This window comes from Lissotriton helveticus, chromosome 3_1, assembly GCF_964261635.1.
Source record: "Lissotriton helveticus chromosome 3_1, aLisHel1.1, whole genome shotgun sequence".
Lineage (NCBI taxonomy): Eukaryota > Metazoa > Chordata > Amphibia > Caudata > Salamandridae > Lissotriton > Lissotriton helveticus.
The window spans coordinates 262332718-262356489 of NC_136061.1; the positions used below are offsets into that span (position 1 = coordinate 262332718).

General features: G+C 43.2%; 1 protein-coding gene across 6 annotated transcripts in view; it reads left to right on the forward strand.

Annotated features, from left to right (window-relative positions):
- Window positions 1-23772, forward strand: part of ACACA (acetyl-CoA carboxylase alpha) — a 1199721-nt gene that overhangs the window by 722958 nt on the left and 452991 nt on the right. For all 6 annotated transcript variants that reach the window (XR_013608606.1, XM_078679777.1, XM_078679779.1 and 3 more), the window contains 2 exons: window positions 2812-2932; window positions 4432-4542. Coding sequence is in view for 5 of the 6 variants with exons in the window: in XM_078679777.1 (XP_078535903.1) it covers window positions 2812-2932; window positions 4432-4542 (232 nt within the window). In the remaining variant the exon portion in view is untranslated. The remainder of the gene's footprint in view (window positions 1-2811; window positions 2933-4431; window positions 4543-23772) is intronic.

Sequence of the window (23772 nt, forward strand, 5' to 3'; positions counted from 1 at the left end):
CGATTTGACTTTGATTTTTGACAGTTAAGTGCTGCATGTACAATCTGTCACAAGGACCCTCTGGAATTATGTGGCAAAGAAGGACCAAAATAAGCCTTACGGCTAACTCAATCAATTAGCAAACTGCTGCAGCATATTGTGACAGTATACACTTGCTTTGTTGTAATTTTATTAAAGATGAAGATTATACAGTAGATTATAGACTATGAGGCTAATTAAGTAAATTCCCAAGTATACGGAAAACACCGCAGATTAAAAATCGCTTAATTCCAATGGCCCTGACTTTAGCACGACTTGCAGGAATTGGTAGATCTGATAGCAGGAGGATGATGGATGTTCCGCACACATAAGATAGTACCTCTTTTATTTTATATAATAAAATAAGACATTTATGAGAGACATAAGATGCTCAAAACCTTTTCTTATTGGCTATAATTTCACCCGTCCCATTTCTTTTTTTTATCTTTAATTATCTCGCTCTTTCCCTTGCTTTCGCTCCATATGCCCCTCTACCGCCCGCTTCTCTGCTTCTCCTCTGGTCTTTCTTACTACTATAGATCCGGTTGTCAGCCCTCTTGCAACCAGTCCTTTCTTTCTGCCTCCCCTCCCTCTATGCGCTATCACGCCATTCTCTAAGCCCCCTGGTGGTATTCTAGCCTAGGTCACACAGGCCTTTTGAATCTTAATTGTGGAAGTACAGGCAGACACCGTGCAGACTCTAAACCAGAGCACCCAGAGGGCCTGGAGAATGATGTGCCTGTTGGATGGAGTATGGATACAGGAGGTAGAATCCACAGCTTCTGGACTCGGCTCTCTTTAGGCTCGAGGCACTAAGGGGAGCTCAGGCAGAGTCAGTGGTGGACATCTGACTGGAACCATGCTCAAGCCGTCATTGGCTCACTCACCACTGCCCCCGAGAGGAATGCCTTGGTTGAGTGCTGGAATCTGACAAGTGCAGAAAACCCGTGGGTCAGCTTCGGATCACAAAAGAAACGGGTAGTAAAGCTTCGGATCAGCCAGCCAGGCTAAATGGTGGTTAAATCTGGGTGAATCATTCTCCATAAAGATACAATGAATTATTCAGAAAAGATACTTACCTGGTGTACATCTATTTACACCTACGCAATTGTATGCTAAGAGTTTGTCCAATTACACAGGAGTAACTTTACCCTAGGGGTAGGACGTAGGCTTTTCAACGTGTGGTTAGCTTTCTGAGTTGGTGCACACATGGTACAACACATGGTACAACATATTGCCATGTGCTCTATGTGTGGTGTATATTCTGTGTTCTACACTTACTCTGTGCAATACACACATGCACTGTGCTCAACTTACACCATGTTTCCCGGGTTTTACATGTATTTGTACTTTCCGCAAGTGACTGAGTTCGACCTCATGGTCACAGATCCAAATCCAGCAAATTCACTCAGCCTTTCATCCTTTCTGAGGTCGAGAAAATGCGAACTATTGAGTTGGGTAACCAATAGACGTCTGTTATTCAGCGGCAAGATGCCCCTTTGCGGGTGAAAGTGCGCTCTACAAATACACGTTATGTTATGTTACTATAATGAACTGCCCCCACCTAACAATAAAAACCATAATAAAAAAGCATTAGAACAGGCAGGGAAAAATTGACAGCATTGCATAAACAAAAAAACTAGAACACATTTTTGGTGTTAATTCTGGTTTTTATTAGGGTACTTCAGTTGTATATAATGTTTTCTAGGTTATATATAAAGTGACAAAAATGGTTATAACACTTTTTTTTATTATAACGTTTAACCCCTTCAGTGCTGCCCACGTTCAGCGGACGTCGCATGCACTACCTCGGTAGTGCTGCGCACGTCCGCTGAACGTTAGGGCCCCACCCGCGCAATAGAACGTTCCGCACCAGAGCGGAACGTTCAGCGGAGGGGTTAAACATGCTGCACAACATTCACAATGCTCTACAACACATATTAAAAACGTTAACAAAGCCAATAGCTCTGTCTAAAGACACAGAAGACCCCAAAGTCGAGACCTATTGGCTATGCCAATGCTTGTTTTTATTACTAGCTGTTCCTATACATCTGGCTTTCTTCTTTCATATATATTGGAAATACACTTTCCAGTCATATATATGTTTATTACTTTTTTATGTTGAAACTCTCATTGTCGAGAAATAAATATTTTCTACTTTTAATCCTATTTATCCATCATGTGTATCCTCATTTCATTTACAAATAAGCCCCTGGCCTCCCTGACGCAACTCTAAAAATGTCTAGGGAAGGAGTGATTAAGATTAAGACCTGTGCTGTTAAAATGAACTGACCTGGGCTCTCTAGAGTAGCCTCCAATGTTAGTGTCAGTGTCATTCCTCTCTGGAACTTCTGCCCCTCTAATATCCTCTAATGTTTCCTTTTAAAGGGACACATGTAAAGGGTATTGTCACGTGGCTGATTGCTAAGCTTTATTTTTTAATTCTCTGTTGGATAATGTAACAAGACAGTAAATATTGCGTTTAATAGACATTTGTTTAAATATGTTTTAGTGAAATAGATATTTATCTTTTTAAAAAACTATTCTGGGATCCTGCTCATTGGCAGATGTATTCTATGTTGACGAATTCAATTAACCCTATCCATGATAAAGAAACAGGACTCTGACTACGTAATTACCCAAGAATCACAACAGAGCAAATAGCTTTCCATGTTGCCATTATTCTCACATGTGCTTCTTATCTGATCTACTTACATATTATTGCCTTCCTCAACGTACTATCATTCCATGATCCAGGCCACACTGGGATCTTATGCTCCATTTCATCAACAGGTATAAAATAACAGACATCATTGGCAAGGAAGAAGGGATCGGAGTGGAAAACCTCAGGGGATCAGGAATGATTGCTGGAGAATCCTCACTGGCCTACGAAGAAATCATCACCATAAATTTGGTATTCACAAACCACTGCACTTCTAATTAAAAGCCATTTGTTTATAGAAGCGTATGTGAGACTTAGACAAGTGATGAGTGTAAAAGAAGTATGTGTGGCATAATGGATCTGGAAGAAATGTTTTCTCTGTATGACGTTTAATCTTAGAAAGAATGTGCTTAAGAGAGAACTGTGGTTTGAGTGATGGAGATGTGGTCTAAGAGAGAATTTTGGTTCAGTCAAGATTTGTACTATCCAGAGGAGATGTTAGTGATCTAAAGAAAAGACATGGTGTAAAGCCTGGTGCTGTGATCTACATTTGGAATATGGTTTGTGCAGGAGTCGTGGTCAGGGAAGAAGTTGTGGGATAGGGTGTTTTAACAGTGAGTCTACAGGAGATGGGTGTGGAATTGGAAAGAGGTGTGATCCAGGGAGAAGAGGTAATGTAAGTTGTGTTCCAAAGTGTGTGTAAATCCAGAGAAGGATGTGGCTTTGAATGGAGCTGTGTGATCTTGAGAGTGATGGTGTACTCTAAATAAGCTTTAATTTTTATAGGAAGATCTAGGCATGGGTCTGTAGTGTTGAGAGTGCAGGTGTGGTTCTGCAATATGATCTACAAGAAATGCAAGGTGTGGTGTAGAGTGGGTTTGATGCGTGAAGCAGATGCAGTCTAATGAAGAGGTGTGATTTAAAGGTTGGAGATGTTTTTCGAGCAGACATGATTTTTCAACTAGGGGTAGCTTTGCCACTTCAGTAATTTCTTCAGTAATTTCTTCGATGAGGGCAATGGTGATGTGATATGTGATCTTATTAATTTCATTTGTGATATTGTTTATTATATGTGTGTAGGTGTTGTGCATTCTAAATGTCAAAGTCAGAATATCAATGGTACTAAATATCGAGGACAAAATATCGCTAGAAAATATTGACAGGCAAGTAAATCTAGATTTTCTGTACCTAACTCCATATGTATGTAAATCTGCCGTACATATATCTTGGAAATGTACGTAGATGTGGAGTTCGAAGTAGTAAATCCATACTTCGACCTTTCAGTATTTGTCCCGTCAATATGCTGTCCTCGGTGTTAATGTATGTTGATATTCTTAAAGTCGATATTCAGTAGTACAATCGTGTGGGGTCATGAATTGTCATCAGAAAGGAGCTGGGGCTGCATAGCTCTCCATAAATGTTGAATTTCATGGGATTGTATGTTTTTAGTTGTCACCGTAACATTTCCTTTTCTGACGTTTTTCATAGGGTCGTCTATGTTTTTTTTATACTGAACTTTATTCGGTTATGTGTATTTTTTAAGGAGGCATAACTTCCCTTTATCTAACTTATTTTTTATGTATATATTTTATGCGCATGTAGATTAGTTATCACGGATTAAAAGTCCATTCGAAAACAATTTTTCTTTACTTTAATAAACATGGCTTCACAATTGTTTGCAAAACAAATATGCATACAGATGTTTGATCCTGTAAATGTATATGGATCTCACCATTCCGTTGTTTTTATAGGTAACATGCCGGGCTATTGGTATTGGAGCCTATCTTGTCAGGTTGGGACAGCGGACGATCCAGGTGGAAAATTCGCACATTATCCTGACAGGAGCTGGAGCCCTGAATAAAGTGAGTGGCTTAAGACTAATTTTGCGAATTAGACACATGTGCATGTCTTTTTTCCCTAGGAGAATCTGTCCCTATGTGAGCGTACCGGTTACTCTGTTACTGACACCCCTGCAGAGTGAGCAGGTCCTGTGGTTAAAAACCCTATGGGCAATTGTAATAGGGAGGAGCGTGCTGCTGTTCACCATGGCAAAAAAAAACGTTGACAAAGCAGTAGACCTCGCATAGGCTAGACCTATTGCTTTGCTAATGCTTGTATTTCGAGCCGTAGAGGGCAGCGGAGGGGGCAAGCAACAACGGGGGAGGGGCTCAGGCTGGGCGAGGCAAGTAACAACGGGTGAAGGGGGCGGGGATTCGGGACATGCAACGATAGGGGATGGGGACAGGGAAAGCTGCAACAGGAGTGGAATGTTAGGGGGACAGGGGAAGCAACGACAGAGCAGTGGGGCAGGAGAGCAGGACGGGGGGATATGGGCTGCAAACACATGTACTCTTATTGAGTGCTGCAAGTTGAAGAAAACAGTGGCCTAGGCCAGAAAGCGAGCAGTGGAAGGACAGCCATTAAGAAAGGAAGCAGTACTTGTGCCATACTCCGGGGGAGGGAGAAACACAAGAAGAGGAAGTGAAACCGGTATGTGCTTATCAAATAGGATCCAGCAAATAAGAGTGACGATGAAGCCAACAAATGCTAAGCAATGGGCAGGCTCTAAGCCTCCTTTAAGCTAAAGAAATATCTTGCAAACTGTCTCAGGCGACACGTAATAAGAAAATAAGAAATGATCGTGACAATAAAACGAACTAATGGTAAGCAGTGAGCTTGCAAGCTGTCTCAGGCGCACCTAATAAGAAATGAGCGTGACAATAAAACTAACCAATGGTAAGCAATGTGCATGCTTTCATCTCAGTGAGGCTTTTCTGGTATGGTATACGGGAGGTCATTTCTATGCTTTTTATGAGTCCATGCTATTGTCTTCTAATACAATAAGCCATTGTTTTAATCTGAGGATTCAAGTTTTATATTAAAGCATATATGGAATAATATGATATGGTATAACATGTCATTGTATGATGCGGTATGGCCTGTCATCATTTAGTATGGTGTGGTATGGTATAGCCTGTCATTGTACAAAATGTTAAGGTAAGTCATTGTATGGTATGGAATATCCTCAGTGTTAAGTATGGTATGGTATAATATGTCTTTTATTATATAATTTTGTATATTATAGTATTGTATGGCTTCCTTTTTAGGTCTCGCCCTGGAACAGGGACAGAGACTCTATAGCCGTCGGATGGCGGGGAATGAGGGACACAAAACTGGCACTATTTTTAGCAGTCGGATTTGGCTGCGTGAACGCGCACGTTCCGTCCTGCGCCGCCCTCCCATCCTACTGCGCATGCGCCGCCCTCCCAGCCTACCGCGCATAACACACACACACACACGTCGCAGACAGACACTCGCTCACACACACACCCCCTCCCTCACAGTCACACACACGCACTCCAAGACACATACACACACGCACGCACACACATACACACACATACACAGCCCGCCTCCCCCCCGCGCCTACATGCTCCTCTCCCTCCGCCCGCCCGCCGCTCAGCAACGCACTCACCGGCTTCCTCTCCTCAGCTGCAAGGCCCGGCAGCAGGACTCTTCTTCCCTCCTTCGGCACCGGGGCGCAGGGTAGGCTCCTGCCTGCTCCGGTGCTCCCTGCTCCCAACACGGCTCCAATCGCGGCTCTTCCGTGGGAGGCGGGGTAGGCTCCCGCCCTCCTACTTCCTGTTTCCGGGTGTCGCGCCGGCCTGCCTGACTTCCTGGTCGCAGGCCGGCAGAGTAACGAGGATGTTTTGCGGTATGTGTTTATTTATTTAATTATGCATTTTTATATAGCGCAGACTTTACCCGAAGGCGGTATTTATTTTTTTATGTATTTATGCATTTTTATATAGCGCGGACTTTACCCGAAGGCGGTATTTCTTTATTCATGTATTTATGCATTTTTATATAGCACGGACTTTACCCGAAGGCGGTAATGCTTGCCTTTAAATACTGCATAAATAATTTTAACAACAAATACTTTATATGTAGCTTTTTATGTACATAAGAAAACTATAGCATAAAGCAAAAAACATTGCCATTTACAATAATAATAGCTCAAAGTTAAATAATGCGAGACCTATTGCATTGCAAATGCTTGTTTATAGTATGGGATGGGATGGGATGGCATGGTATGATATGTCATTGTATAGCATGGTATGCTATGGGCTGTAATTGTATAGTATGCTATGGCATGGCCTGTCGTATGGTATGACCTGTCATTGTATAGAATGGTATTTTATGACTTGTAATTGTATGGTATGGCCTATCAATGTATTGTATGGCACAATATGGTATGGTCATATATAGCATTGTATGACCTGTCATTGTGTAGTATGGTAATGCCTGGCATTGTTTAGTATAGCATATCATGGCTTGACATTGTATAATATGGTATAGCCTGTCTTTGTATAGCATGGCATGCTGCGTCCTGTCATTTTATAGTATGTTATGGTATTGTATGGTCTGTATGGTATGGTATAGTATGGTTTGTCACTGTATTGTATTGTATGGTATGGTATGGTATGACCTGTCATTGTATTGTGTGGTATTGCCAGTCATGGTATGGTGTTTCATTATATAGTATTGTATGGTATGGCCTATCATTGTATAGTATGGCCTGCCATTGTATGTTATGACTTGTCATTATACAGTATGATATGGGATATTGTACAGTATTGTATGGTATGGTCTGTGATTGTGTGGTCTGTCATCTTACAGCATGGTATGGTGTGGCCTGTTATATAGTATGGTATGGTATGGCCTGTCATTGTGTAAAATGGTGTGGTATAATCTGTAAATACATAGGTTGTACTACTGAATTAAGATCACTTTGTGCAGTGATGTCATTAAATGGAATGATACAGTGAGGAAGAGGACATAACACCAAAGTGAGGAGGGGGTCCCTGCTTAGTGCCACTGTGAGTTCTCACTTTTCTAAGTTCTAAATTGAAGTAGGGCGCTTTGTGCATTAATGAAAAAAGGTGGCTCTGTGAAGTGTTGTTGTGGGAGCTCTCTGTGCTCTGTTGGAGTGAGGTTATACCATTCAATGTTAGAGGCTACTCCTTGACTTGATGCCACATTGTAGAGTTCAACAGTGATAACAAGTTGCAGTGCCACAGCCAGGATCATTTTGTTAGACAAACATTGCAAAAGTGAATAACTCTCGCCCCTGAAAGAGCTATTGGCTTTGTCAATGTCTTTTAGTCATGTTCTAACGAGGCGTAGCTGCTGTGCAGCATGGATGAAAGTTAGGGGAAAAAAGCACTATTAAGGGAGCAGCACGGAACTGCGGGGGTTGCTTGAGCGATGAGGCAAGCAACAATTGGGCAAGAAAGAACAATGACAAAGGTGAAGTAAAGTACCTGCAAAAGCGTGACCAGTGGAAGACACATGTTGTGACAGAAGCTGTACTAGGGCCATGCTCCTTGGGAGAGCCATACACACAAAGAGGAAGTGAAGCTGGCACACCCTGACCAAAGACAAGCAAGGGCATTACAGTGACGATGAAGCCAACCAATGGCAAGTAATGGGTGGGCTTAAGACCCTTGAAGGTGAAAAGTACACAGAATGTTGCGCATGCAACAGTGTGTGCACTGCATCAGGGGAGACCTAATAAAGACAACTCTCCTTTGCACACCATGATGTTGTGTTGGTGAATCCCTACCGAGAACCACTGGAGACACTGTCGGCATCTCGCACAATATGGCTGTCAAGAGATGACTCCCTATCCTGGATAATCATTAACAAACGCTGCTACTTTTAAAAACAGCTTCTCTGTGTAGACCATCTGAAGGGTGGTAGTCAGCGGTGTAGCAATGACTGAATTCAGATTGCTAAGGAACCGGGCCATCTGTTCAAGAATGCGGTTTCATATAGCATTGCAGATATTGCACCCAGTGCAAGGATGACCCCGTATTTCTGTGGAAAGTTGGGTCAATGATTTTTAAGAAAAATAGATGTTCCCTGGTGTTTTGTGACAAGCTAATGATATGTAACAAATCATCAGCTTAACCTTAATCAGTGTCATCCAATGTTTTATTTTTTCGAATAAACAAAAAAAAGGGTTACTAAAATTGTGCGGGAAGCCATGCTGTCAGTTAATCAGTATTGAATTTGTATTGTTAGATAAAATGGAAGGCGTGTACATGATATCCTGTGTAGACTAGGAGTCTTTTAATAAATGATCATTTTATTAATTGTATTTATTATTGCTTACTGAACATAGTTTTAGAGGGGGATCAAGCACAGTTAGGGAGTGTTGGATACTACTGGAGGTGAAACCTGCAGTAAAACTCGATGAATCCGAATGAAAGTGCTCCTCTCTAGCAATTACTTGGCAAACAAGAGGCAGATAATCAAATAGAGCTTTTACATTGCAAGGATAGTTATGCAATGTGTGCTGTTGAACAGTCAACAATTGTTTCAGCCCTGAACTGTGTGGAATCCTAGTCATTATTTTAGTGAGTAAAGTCCTTTGTCAGGTTTCACCACCATACATCTCATGTATACTGTTCCTCAAGTTCCAGTGATCAAAATCCCTTTACGTGGCTCTAAATTATGTACTTTGTTTATCATATTCAATCGGTACATTTATATTCAATGCATTTTTGGATTTTGGATTTTATTGTGGGGCGAGTGGAGTTAATTTTTAGTGTGTTAGAAGCAGAACTGTGTCCATACTGTTATAGGTGCAATGTGCGTGAATGCTGTGTTTGGTTGTAGGGAGTACCTTTAAACCTTGGCCTTCATTTGATGACAGCAGCAGCCAGAGTCTGTCCTTTGCTCATTCTTCATGAGTGGAGTCCATTTTCTGTACACACAGCTTATTTTAGGTACAGGTACTCGGCATATGGCGTAGTTGATGTGTATTGAGAAAGCCGCTGATGACAGTACCTGCAGCATATTTCTGCCTGCTGTGTTTTTAGGTTGGAGGACTAAGCACACCTTGTGCTGCTGCACACCGCATGGCCTAGGGCGGTGTCCTGATTGTTCTGCATAGGTGTATTCTCTATAAGGTTACGGACAATGCATTGGGTGCTTTTAAGTTCAGGATCATAAGTTTTGGTTCATTGGGTTTGGTGCCTTGAACTGAAGGGAAATTAGTATTTTTTGTAATATAACTTAAGTTAGTTTGTCATATTATTAGAGAACCGTAGCATCTATTAAAGAACAAGCTTTCAATGAAAACACGTTGATGTTTTTAAAGGATCTGCTGTTTCATGCCTCTGTGGTGTGTGAAGAGAGTTTGAGCCCGCAACCAAGACGTGGAAAAAGAGAAGCTTTTTGCAACAAAGAGAGAAAATTAATACTCTCTCAGAAAAAAACGATTCAGACGAGTGGGTAGGGGAGATGGTGGGACTCACAAAAGTAAAAATAAAAAAAATAAAAGCCTCTTGGGCACAATACCAGAAGTTGTGCAATGGGGGTACAACGAAGAAGTCGTAGCAGCCATCTATGCAGATGGTACATAATATAACTATGAAATAAAGTTGCAACTTTAGAACATAAGACGTAGAATGTGTGCAGTTTGAACAACCCTTTCTCAAAATTCCCTACATACTTCAAACTACATCTATAAAACAACATTCACAGAAACATGTTTACTGAAAAACACTGAAATATGTGGCCTAGTGACACTACTGTATCAGATGTGTTGTGAAGGGGGGAAGGCTACGTGCAAATATAAATGTATTTCACATATTTGATTTACAGAAGTAACCTTAATTCAAAGATTTAAAGGAATAAAATTAATTTGAACAAGGAGCTTTTGCTATAATTTTTGAAGTTTCTGTAAACTTGCATTTTTGGGCGTTTTCATGGAGACACTTCTGTAAACTGCACAAAATAACCTAGATGTTTCTCATCAAACTTAGCTGTCTGAATCCTGCTGAAGAGGTTAACAGACCAACCTTGGAGTGTGCTAGGTTTGCAGGGTGAGACTCTGGATTGAATTTAGCCTAAGCGGCATCTCAGTAAGCTCTAGCATAGTGCCCTAAACTGGATTCTGTTAAAGGTGTACATATTTGTTATTAGTTTTGCTCTGCTGTTGCAGTATGTATTGTATTTATTGAAATTGCGTTTATATAGCGCATTTTACCCCAGACAAGGCGGTGAAGCACTTATTACTTATATAAGTGTGCTACTCCATAGCCTAAAATTAGTGGGCAATTCAGTGGTTATTAATTGTTGTCGGAGAGTTTTTTGGTTATTGGGTTAGTCTTGTGCTCTGAGGAAACTAAAGATTCTCCAGTATTGAATTTTTCATAGATTCACATGCTTGTATCTTCCCCGTCGTCATGGTGGGAGTCTCACGGTAACAGAATGACTATAGCAGTATCATAGAGTAAAACACTGCATAGAAAGTCCCATAGGGGACCATTATATTTGGTTGCCAAACCTCCTCATTATTTGGAGCAAAACTCAGCCAATCAGCTACCAGCCCTGACATCACACTCCCCAGTAGAACCATCATACCTCAGATTTCCAACCGCCGTCGTGTGAAGAGGAGTCTCCCTGAGCTCTGCTCAGTTTATTTCCTGTGAACTTTTAACCCTGCTCAACTGAAAGTGTTTCTTATTTCTGGATTGAGGTACTGTTTTTTCCTTTAACTACAATGGCTGAAAGCTCTAAAAAGAGGCTTTTCAGGCCCTGCAGACCCTGTGGAAAACCTAGACTTTACACTGAGGATCCACATAAGGACTGCTTACACTGTCTCCACCCTAAACATGTCCCTAAAGACTGCACGACGACACCATCGACGACAACTTCGTTGTCGACGATGATTTCGTCGACGACCGCTTCGTCGACATCGACGACGAGGACAACACCGGCGACGAAAGGTTCGACGTCTATCTCGTCGACGGGAAGATCTGCTCCGTCGACGACAACCTCGTTGACGACGACACTATTGACGACGAAGACGACGGCATCGTCGACGATAATCAAAATCTCGACAACGAGAGGTTCTTCGTCGACGGGAGACTCGTCGACGACACATTTCAAGTCTCCGAAATCAAAATCCTCCATTACTTTAAAGTCATGTCACTCGTCGACGGGCTCGTCGACGACGAAAAAATCTTCTGACTTTACTAGTTGGACCAAGGTTTCACCGTTGCCACCGTCAACTCTGTTGGAAATGCAGTCAGAGGATGAGGAGTCTGGAGTAGCTTATAGCCCATCCCAGCTACAAATAAAAAGGCAGGATACGGATGAGGAGGAGTACCAGGAAGTACAAGAGGACTTTTCTTTCCAGGATCGTCCAGTGCCAGAAAACAAATATGAATCTTTTCAGCAGTCTTACGACTATGAAGTAGAAGAGGAGGTTCAGCAAGAAGTGAGAGAGGAGACTGTCTCTATGCCAATCTCTCTAGTAACAGACCTTCGCCATATGATAAATTACTACTATCGCCGCTTTTCGGAATCGAATACTGTCGCCTCTAAATCTGTTTCAAGTCCTGCTCAGGTTCAGAAGACTTGGCCTCCACCTCTGCCTACGCCTCCCACGCAAATACGCTCTCCTTCTGTTGTTACAATCAGAGATGACATGATTGATAGTGACGGAGATCAGCCAGAGGAAGGTGAACTTATTCAGGATAGCCCAGTTGGGACTGAATGGGATGATTATGTTCTCCCTACAACACCATCTCCATCGCCGTCGCCAGCCACTTCTCCTCCTCAATATGTTGGAGGATTCCATGATATAATGGAAAAGGCCTCAAAGCGCTTTGAGGTTCCGCTTCCAGTCAAGGAGGCAGAATGTTTCCTTTACGACTTTAAAGAGGATTCAGGTAAATCTGTCAGATCAATACCGATTATTGACTTTATTTGGGAAGAGGTGTTGAAATTGATGAAAAACCCTGCCTCCGTTGCAGCCTTGGTTCCGAGGATTGAAAAAAAGTATAGAGAACCTGAGTCTTCTCCGGCGTGTTTAATTAGGCATCCACGGCCGGAATCTTTGGTGATGCAGGCGGCACAGCGCAACTCTAAGAATCAGGTGTCCACAACGGCAGCGCCTCCGGACAAGAAAGGAAGACGCATGGATGGAGCGGGAAAACGTTTTTCTGTGCTGGCGGCAGCAGCAATTAAAGTGGCGAATGCCTTAGCTCTACTTAGTAGATACAATCGCCAGATGTGGTCTGACATAGCTCCTTTATTGTCTCACTTGCCAGAAGATAAGAAAGTTGAGGCATCCACCATCATTCAGGATGGCTCCAGAGCGGCTTCGGAGTCAATCGATATCGCCATGGATATGTTGTCGCTTGCATTTCGCCAGATGGCAGCGGCTATAGCGCTGTGAAGACAGGGATGGTTTAAGGCTACTTCATTCAGACCTGAAGTGCAAACTAAGATAATTGACATGCCGTTTGACGGAGAAAATCTGTTTGGTAAACATATCGATGAGGCCCTTCAGGGCTTCAAAGCTGACACGGACACGGCACGAGCACTAGGATATTTGCAACAGGGAAAGTTTTCTTCCTTTCGTAGGAGAGGGTCAAGAGGACAATATACCCAGAGACCGGCATTCCAGTCTGGCAGATATCAACCTTACAATCAACAGGGATATCGCCAGTTTTCAAGTGGTGAGCAGTTTCGTTCCTCAGGTTCCTCATACCAGCAACAGACAAGAGGCAAATCATCGACAAGAGGCAAGGCTCAACAGTCTCATAAGACAGTGACTGCAACAATGCGCCCACCACCTGTCCAAACTTCAATGACCATTATCTGGCTCTATTCTACCACACATGGAAGTCCATTACAATGGACAAATTGGTCTTGGACATAATCCATCAGGGCCATACCCTGGAATTTATACAGAAGCCTCCACATCAACCCCCTATCCACCGAAAGCAACGACACCTGTCCGCTCTCAAAATGGAAATATTATCCCTCTTACAAAAGGGGGCAATAGAGGAAGTGCCACGTTCTCAACAAGGGAGAGGCTTTTATTCGCATTTCTTTCTAATAAAGAAAACGCTTACAGGGAAATGGAGACAGGTAATGGACCTAAGAAGTTTGAACAAATTCATCAAAAAGATGTCATTTTGAATGTTATCCCTTCAAGACATATTACTACTTCTTTGCCGAGGAGACTATCTAGCACCCCTGGACCTCTTAGATGCTTATTTTCATATTCCAATACACATAAAACACAGGCAATTTCTTCGCTTTATTGCGGCGGGCGCCACTACCAATTCAAAGTATTGCCATTCAGTCTGAAGTCGGCCCCAAGGGTTTTCATGAAATGTATGGCAACAGTGGCAGCTCACTTAAGACTTCAAGGTCTTCAGGTTTTCCTGTACCTGGACGACTGGCTCGTAAAAGGCGCTTCATTTCAGGAAACACAGCACTCTCTGCGGCGCTGCATGGATCTCTTCAGTCGTCTCGGTTTGAGAGTCAACATCGAAAAGTCATGTCTTCTCCCATCTCAGGCTCTTCGGTTTCTAGGAGCTATGCTTAGCACAAAAGAAGCGAAAGCTTACCCTTCCGAAGAAAGAGTTCAAAAGATTCTAAATCTGGCATCCCTTCTGCGAAAAAAGCAGTTCACTTCAGTGAGGATCTACAAGTCATTGTTGGGAATGATGTCTTCTTGTATCCCGTTGCTTCCCAATTACAGGCTACACATGAGACCTCTTCAAGAGCTTCTGGACAAACAGTGGATCCAATCTCTAGGATCTTTCGAAGATTGAGTGTCCATCTCTCCTCAAATAAAAAGAGCCCTGTCATGGTGGACAATCAGAAAACACTTAACGAAGGGTCTGATATTCGAGCCTCAACATCACAGTTATGTAATGATAACAGACACATCTCTGCAAGGTTTGGGAGCTCATCTTCAAGACTTGGAGATTCAAGGTCATTGGTCAGAAACGGATTCGCATCTTCACATCAACCTGCTGGAAATTAAAGGCAGTATTCTTGGGATTACAAGCTTTTCTGCCCAGGATCAGAGGTTCTACTGTCCTAGTTAGGACCGACAGCACGACTACCATGTTTTACCTGCTAAAACAAGGGGGTACAAGATCAGAACTTCTCTCAAAACAAGCGCAGGAGATTTGGAGGTGGTTACTTCTCCACAACATCTCGCTACAAGTGCAGCACATTCCGGGAGTGAACAACTCGAGAGCAGATGCTCTAAGCAGATCTCCAAGTGTCTCTCACGAATGGGAGTTACATCAGGGTCACCTTCTCCAGGTCTTCCGTCTATGGGGAACCCCATCGCTAGACCTTTTCGCGACAGTCCGCAACTCAAGATGCAAACACTTTGCAAGCAGATTCCATCAGAAGGGATCGTGGGGCAATGCCCTCCAAATGTGCTGGACGGGAATGTTCGAATATGCATTTCCCCCATTCCCTCTAATTTCAAAAGTGATCCGGAAAATGAAATCAGAGCCATGCCACTTGATTCTCATAGCTCCAGCTTGGCCGAGACAAGATTGGTTCTCTGATCTCCTCAAGCTTTCAGTGGCACCCAGGATTCAGTTCCCGCTCTCTCAGAATCTGATTTCCATGAATAAAGGCCAAATTCTTCATCCGAATTTGAAATCACTCAATTTATCGGCATGGAACCTCATGAACATGAGTTTCAATCTTTGAATATTTCTCAAGAATGCAGAGAGATTCTTTCCAAATCACGGGCGATCTCTACGAACAAAACCTATACAGCAAAATGGAGGAGGTTTTGTCAATGGTGCGCTTCTCAAAATCTTCATCCTTTTAATATTTCTTCAGAACAAATCCTGCCTTATCTTTTGCATCTGGCCAAAGCAAAACTCTCTCATGCTTCAAAAAGGTGCATCTGGCAGCTATATCAAGATATAGAAGACATCCTGACCGTCAATCTCTCTGTTCGCGGAGAGTAATAAAATAATTTTTCAAGGGACTTTTCAGGTCATTTCCTCCAGTCCAACGTCCAACAGTCTCATGGCAGCTTAACACGGTTCTAGCACAACTCATGAAGTCTCCTTTTGAACCGATACATAAAACGGATTTGCAATTTCTCTCATGGAAAACAGCCTTGCTTTTAGCCCTCACTTCAGCGAGGAGAGTAAGCGAAATTCAGGCTTTCTCGATTTCTGAGCCTTTTCTCCAATTTCGTCCTGACAAGATGGTCTTGAGGACAAATCCTAAATTCATCCCTAAAGTTCCGTCCATATTTCATCTCAACGAACCTGTGGTATTGCCTACATTTTTTAAGAATCCTTCGTCACCTGCGGAGCAATCTCTACACACCCTAGATGTCAAAAGATGTCTAAAGTTCTACATTGACTGGACGAAGTCGTTCAGAAAAACAAACCAGCTGTTTGTAGCATTTTCTGGTCCAAGAAAAGGGTTGGCGCTTTCAAGAGCCAGTATTTCTAGATGGATTTCTTTTGCTATCTTTCTGTGCCATGACAAAGCAGATAATCCTCTTCGATCCAGAGTACATACACATTCCACCAGAAAAATGGCAACTTCTACAGCCCTATTTGCTTGAGTTTCTCTGCCAGACATCTGCCGAGCAGCAACGTGGAAGAATGTGCACACTTTTACTAGACACTATTGTCTAGATACAGCATGGCGAAATGATGCAGCAGTGGGACAAGCGGTTCTTCGCCATCTATTTCATTGAGGTATTGTCCAAAGTTTCATATATATATATATATATATATATATATATATACACACACACACATATATATATAGTTATATCTACCATTATATATCTATGTGTCGATAGTTGCTTTTCTTTCAATGGTATGCTTTTGCTTTATTGGTATTCTGTTTGTTCAACAGATATGATATGCATACAATTTTAAAGACTATTCTACAATTCTGTAAATTTATATGTAAAAAAAAAAAAAGGAGCAGAGCCCACTGGCTGTGACGTTCTATCCTGAGCAACGCATCTTCTATAAGTACTGCTCGCTAGTCTGATACAAGCATGTGAATCTATGAAAGATTCAATACTGGAGAAAAAACTAGTTACTTACCTGTACACTATGGTTCTCCAGTATTATCTTTCATAGATTCACATGCGACCCGCCCACCTCCCCGTTACTCAGGTAGACCTCTTATCTCTGGATATATCCTTGGCTCTCACTTGGGGTCGGAAATCTGAGGTATGATGTTTCTACTGGGGAGTGTGATGTCAGTGCTGGCAGCTGATTGGCTGAGTTGTGGTCCAAATAATGAGGACGTTTATCTACCAAATATAATGGTCCCCTATGGGACTTTCTATGCAGTGTTTTACTCTATGATACTGCTATAGTCATTCTGTTACCGTGAGACTCCCACCATGACGACGGGGAAGCCGTGCGACTCCCCTAGAGGTGCTGCTACTATCGTAATCAGGTCATGACGCAAGACGAATAACTCTGCACGATAAGCAAAAAGAAGAATCACAGCCTCGTGCAACAGTCCAATCTGGTCAAATCTACACAAGTATAGATTTTAAACATAAATCAGATCCAGAAACGTGGAGCAACTACGAAAATCGAATTACAGAAAAAAAATATAGGCATCTCTATCACAGCACCAGAAACTTTACCTTGTAGGATCTCCTTTGAAAACAGGATTTTACCGTGTATCACAGTTTACCAGCACGCTAATAACTCATGGAATGAACCATCTTAAAGTAAAATAGAGAAACTAAAGAACCCCCTGTTTTAAAATTTGTTTGTTGTTTAGTATTTTTATGTGGCCCTGAGGCAGGTGAACCAAATGTTAATAATCACCGAAACGTACGTAGGCCGTACGCATCTGAGACCCCCACACAGAGAGTCATAATATAAAAAAGAAAAAGAAGAAAAAGAAATCTAGAAAATGGAGAATGTATAAACAAAAAGTGAAAGATTTTGAATATTTGACTTTGTAAAACCTATCGGGTTTCTCAGTAGTGTCTTGTTTCTTTATTTATGTCTCTAATGTTAGTTTAGTTTAGTTATGGGTTGGGAAGTGTGTGAAGTAGTATGTATGACGGAATGAATGGCATGAATTTATGGTGAATTTATGGGGTTCTATGCACAAAGAGTTTCCTTTTAAAACACGTTACACAGATTGATTTATATAAAGTGTTGACAAAAAAATTCTAAATAAAGAAATGAATGTATACTAAATATGATAAAAAAGATAAAATGGAAAAGTATCAAAAAATAAGACATGTTTAAATAAAATAAAAATCTTTTCCTACACATTGCATCCTCCATGAAATTTGTTGTGATCCAGTCACATGATGAAATTATAAAGGTCAGATTAGAGGTTACTTTGTATTTTTATGTCCACTGCGGGTGCCATGGCCTGATCTGTGCACACACACTTTGTTGGGGGGGTGGGGAGGGCTGTGCATGCACCCTGTGCACTGTGAGGGGTTTGTTTAAAGTGTGAGTGCATCTGTATATGTCCACTGCGGGTGCCATGGCCGGATCCGTGTATACACAGTTCGCCAGAGGGTCTGTGTGTGCACCCTGTGCACTGTGAGGGGTTTGTTTAAAGAGTGTGTGTATCTGTATATGTCCAGTGCTTGTGCCATGGCCGGATCCATGTATACACAGTTCACCAGAGGGTCTGTGTGTGCACCCTGTGCACTGTGAGGGGTTTGTTGAAGTGTGAGTGCGTCTGTATATGTCCACCGCGGGTGCCATGGCCAGATCCGTGTATACACAGTTCACCAGAGGGTCTGTGTGTGCACCCTGTGCAATGTAAGGGGTTTGTTTGAAGTGTGAGTGCGTCTGTATATGTCCACTGCGGGTGCCATGGCCGGATCCGTGTATACACAGTTCACCAGAGGGTCTGTGTGTGCACCCTGTGCACTGTAAGGGGCGTGTTTGAAGTGTGAGTGCGTCTGTAAATGTCCACTGCGGGTGCCATGGCCGGATCTGTGTATACACAGTTCACCAGAGGGTCTGTGTGTGCACCCTGTGCACTGTGATAGGTTTGTTTAAAGTGTGAGTGCGTCTGTATATGTCCAGTGCATGTGCCATCGCCGGATCTGTGCACACACACTTTGTTGGGGGGGTCTGTGCATGCACCCTGTGCACTGTGAGGGGTTTGTTTTAAGTGTGAGTGCGTCTGTATATGTCCACCGCGGGTGCCATGGCCGGATCCGTGTATACACAGTTCACCAGAGGGTCTGTGTGTGCACCCTGTGCACTGTAAGGGGTTTGTTTGAAGTGTGAGTGCGTCTGTATATGTCCACCGCGGGTGCCATGGCCGGATCCGTGTATACACAGTTCACCAGAGGGTCTGTGTGTGCACCCTGTGCACTGTAAGGGGTTTGTTTGAAGTGTGAGTGCGTCTGTATATGTCCACTGCGGATGCCATGGCCGGATCCGTGTATACACAGTTCGCCAGAGGGTGTGTGTGTGCACACTCCACGCCCGATGTTCTGTGTACACTGCCGTTTCCAGCGGTGCTGGCAGCAGCTGGCGCTTCCCACCGCTCCCTGCTCCCAGCCTCCGTGTCACTGGTCTTTAAGCACAGACTCGCATCGCCGTAAGACACCCGATTTCACAGACTCATTAAGAATGTCTCGGCAATCCCTGTGCCGACCAGGTGTGAGGAGAGAAGCTGATGACAGCTTGAAGCGCTCCCTACAACAAAACCGCCGTCATTGTCATTCCACGGGCGTGCGCGTCAGAGACGCAGACTCCTGTCTCTCAGTGTGGCAGGAGGAGAGAGATCCGAGGGCAAACATGGCGCCTGTGCGTCCCATGCAGGGGGTTGTGCGTGTGCTCATACGAGTGGGTTTGGGTTTAAATGTGAGCTGGGTCCCTGTGCGTGTTAGTAAGGAGGGACAACCATCCATGTTAAGAACTTTGGGCATTCATGTATAAAGAGGAAATGACGTTTAGGCATGCTGATGCATGTATACGAGAGGTAAGTAGACGTGTGTGCATATACGAGGATGAACTTCTTGCACACATGTACACCAGGGGATTTGTGTGTGTGGGTGACTGAGGATGGACCTCTGAACACATTTAAGAGTTTGAACGAAGGAAGACTCACGTTCATCCACAGATGTGACGAGATGGGCCTGCGCGTGCACCGGCCCTTAATCTCTAATAATAAGTGAAGGGCCCCGCAATTATTTCTTAGGGGGCCTGTTGTCGAACGCCGATGCTGCCAAACACCAAGCCTGAGGGTCTGATTCCTCCTTAAGCTGCTTCCCTCTACCCACAGGCACTCCCCATCACTTTATCTCACACTTGCAGTTTCTTTGTCTTTCCTGCTTTCTCCCCTTGACTCTTTCTTTTCCTCTTTCTTTCTTCCCTTCTTTGACTTTCTTGTTCTGAGCCTGAGTCTGATGATGAAAAACAAGTTCTGATCCCCAGTAATGCGTGCTGGCGCTCACCGCCGGCCGCCAGCAACATATCTTAAGTCGCGCAGTGCAATTGACGAGAGTAGGAATCTCCCTGGTAGAATTAAACATTCCTAAAGAAGGCTGAGGCCGAATAGTGGAGAGTGTGAGTCTCCCAGGGAGGGAGGGATACTCATTAATGAAGGACAGAGTGACTGAGAGAGTCCTAGCTTGGGAGTCGGTACCGAGGTGAAGTGAGACGAGTCACAGCCTTCTATGCAGTCGTGATCCAGAGTCAGGGAGCTTGCGAGAGTCATGTGGGAGAAGAGCGCGAGGGCCTCACAAGGAGAAGTGACATCACATTTGAGATCATGAGACAGCTCAATCAAAGAGAATAAGAGCCCAGCAGAAAGGAGGGCCAAAAGCAAGAGAGAAGGAGAGAGCGAGCGCTTCACACGAGGGAAGAACCATGAATGAGAGGGTGTGAGAAGCTCCTGAGCGGAAGAGACCAGCTTTAGGAGATAGTGCGCCCTGCAGGGCCGGACTGGCCATAGCGGGGCACCCGGCATTTCCCCGGTGGTCCGCCAGGGTGGGGTCCGGTTTTAGACCCCTGGGGTGCCTTTTTTGTTACCAAGGGTCGGTTTTGCAGCCTATCAGGCCCCAGCAACAAAAGCGGCACAAAGCTTTCCTTCCCCGGCGGCAGATCAGCTCAGCTCAGCACCATGTGACTGGGAGGTAGCTCACTTAATCTCCCCGGCAGCCCCCAGCGCCTTGAAACCTTAAGGGGTGGGTGATATGTTCACGCTTTACAAATCTGGATTATTATTACTATAAGCACCCACTCTCAGTGTTTACCATAGCTCATAAACTTGACTTACCTGTTGTTGCTTTAGGTGTACAGGCATGTCTGTGTGGTGGCAGTGTGCGTCTTTCCTGCTTTGTACAGTTATATAATGCCTCTGCTTTAGATATGTTTAAGTATGGTTATTCTCCATGCATTGTTATGTTGTTGATGGTCAGACAAAATGGTAGTTAAATGTGTGTTTTCCTGCGTACGTATGTCTGCATTTCTTTGGTTTTATACACGTTTCCAAAGCTTTTTTTTATTATTTTTTTATTTTTAAGTTTTATTGTCTGGGGCACTTTGCACCATGAAAACTTATAATAAAAAAATAGAAAGGAATCAAATGTAAATAATAAAAAGATCACCTTATCTTTAAATCTAAGTACAAGTGACAGCAACATGTTTTGATTAGGTCTGCGTGAAATTTTAATTATGCCAGAACAATTCGCAGAATTTATAATTGTGTTACATAAATTTAGCGAAATTTCTTGAAAATTTGCTTTGCACAAATGTGTGAAATATTGCGCCATGGAGAGACTGGTGTGGAAAACGTCTTTCTGAAAGACATTTTCTGTTCCAACCAGTTTCCTGCTCGTATCTCAGTTGGCATGTGTTAAAAAAAAGTCACTCATCACTTTAAAGATACATTTTTTTTAACTGTGAAATTTCTATGAAATGTTGCCGAAATGTATGTAAACGCTCGGTGAGTGGTGTCAAAACATAAGCACTAGGTTAAGTGGTCTCTTTGAAGGCAAACTTAATATTGTACCTGGGCCAGGTCGGAGGCTTAAAATGATGAAGTGTATGATTATGCAGGGAGTCTGCAAACAAACAGTCGAGCCAAAGAATAATAAAGGGCGCCTCCAAAGAAAATTGGTAAAGGTAAAAGGGGCTTTATTAACAAATGGTACTAGAATTGCTGGTAAATGAAGACTACAAATGGATTAAACGTAGAACAGCCATGCCCAATACAAATGCTGTGGATAAAAAAGTACATTCTTAACTTGTTACAAAGCAGTTTTAAATGGAAAAACAGAAAGGCTCGTTGTCAAAAATACTGGTACTGAAAGCATCTCACAGTGTGCGTTAACGCGTCATGTTAATTCACTGAAACGCCATAGAGCTCCTTCAGTGTTCGCACAGGCTGGGGAGAAATCAGTTACCTTGATAGATGCACGTTGAGTCTATCTTGTGATATTGTAGGCTTTCCCATGTATGTGCTGGTGCTTACACTAGGGTGCTCTATAGCTTTCATAAATAGTGCTTTTTCTGAGTTTAGTGGCACCTGTGAATGCACATCAAGTGGGCATGATGGCTGATGATAGGACAACGTCAGCGGTGTAGCATCCCCTGATGCAGTAGGAACCATGGTATGGGGCCCAGAGGCCTGAGGGGCCCACTGAACCCTGATTATTGCTAGATTGTATCATTCTAACAGCAGCCAATGGGGCCCATTTGATTCCATGTACTAGGGCCGCTATGACTCACTAGCTATGCTACTGTACAACATCGAGGCTTTAGGCATATTCATGCTGCCCCCTCCCCCCAAATAACTTACCTTTTGGCACACCGATCAGTCTGGAAACACCAAGGAGTATAGAGGGAAGAACAAAACTACGACGCCCTCCACTCAATACTCAATACTCGAGTGCTGAGAAGACGCCGGATAAATATTCTCCACTGTAAAAAAAACGAAGGGAGATTGGAGCATGCTCACCCATGGGAGCTGCACCCCTGTTTTTAAATTCCTCGTGGCTGGTATGAAAGTCACAGCCAACTAAAGGCACATCACGGCCAGTGGCTTGTGCGGTGGCATTTAATGGTTTTGCCCTGAGGAAATTGCCTGATAAAAACCAAGGCAATGAAACATGTCGGCTGTAAGTAGGATGTGAATCGATGGGTAGTATTCGCATCCTTCTTCTTTTATATTTAAGTGTATACTGTTGCAACAAAGATTAGAACACGAATAAAAGGTTTTTTGGTTCTATTTGCACAGTAACTTATATGTTGTATGTCATATGTCCAATGTTGTAAGTTTTGTCACATATAAGTTGTGTCCATTGCACCATTCACTGTCTCCCCACCCTGGGTTTAGGCACGTTTTCGTTAAGGCTTGATGGCACCAATGATGAGAACAGGGCCATCCTGGTGAGTACCAGCCAGGGGTCCCATTGGTGGTGCGCCCGTGAGGTGCCATCTTGCCTTCCCCACATTTTTTTAAAATGTGTGTGTGTTAAATGTGTGTGGGTCATGTGCTGTTTCAATGTAGATGGATCAGAGAGGGGCTATATTTTATAAAGGCGTTAGACTGAGACAATTTTGATAAATCTCTAAAGGTTAGAGTTTTCCTGGAAACACTTGCAGTGTACCCAGTTTTTGTCTACAGATCAAGAATTGAGAATCGCCGTTAAAACTACGACATTGGATGTGTAATGACACCGATCAGTCTGCCAGGGGATTCAACAAAAAACATCTTCCTCCAGTGCACAGCATTGCCGTGCGAAGACAACCTTACCCTTAAGAATAGACCTTTCTACTTGTCCTTTCGGGTCTGTAAAACTACCAGACACTCATTACTTCCAGAGCACTTGACCATCCCACAGCAGGCAAGGAGAGCAGAGGCGCAGACACAGCGCCACACTTGTGCCACTGATAAGCTGGAGTCTGGGGACAGTAAAACAGCCTCTAGTCTTCTCAGTACACCAAATGAACTGTCTGTGGTAGGCAGAGGAGATGGAGGGGGCATGTACTCCGTGTAAACCAATGAGTCTGGGTTGTTCTCTGCAAGCTCCTCACTGAAGGACTCACTTAAGTGCCCTTTCCAGAACAAGCCCAAGTGGGTCAATTACTCCATTCACCCTGTTTGCTTAAGAAAGGCAAAGCCGGTGAGGGCAACAGTGTGCGCGCATGTATTAGGAGGGACTAGAGTTTATATCTTTTGATAAAACAAAGTTTTAGAAGAATAAGATCACAAAAATAATAACATCGGGGAGTCAGAATATAAATATGTTTTGT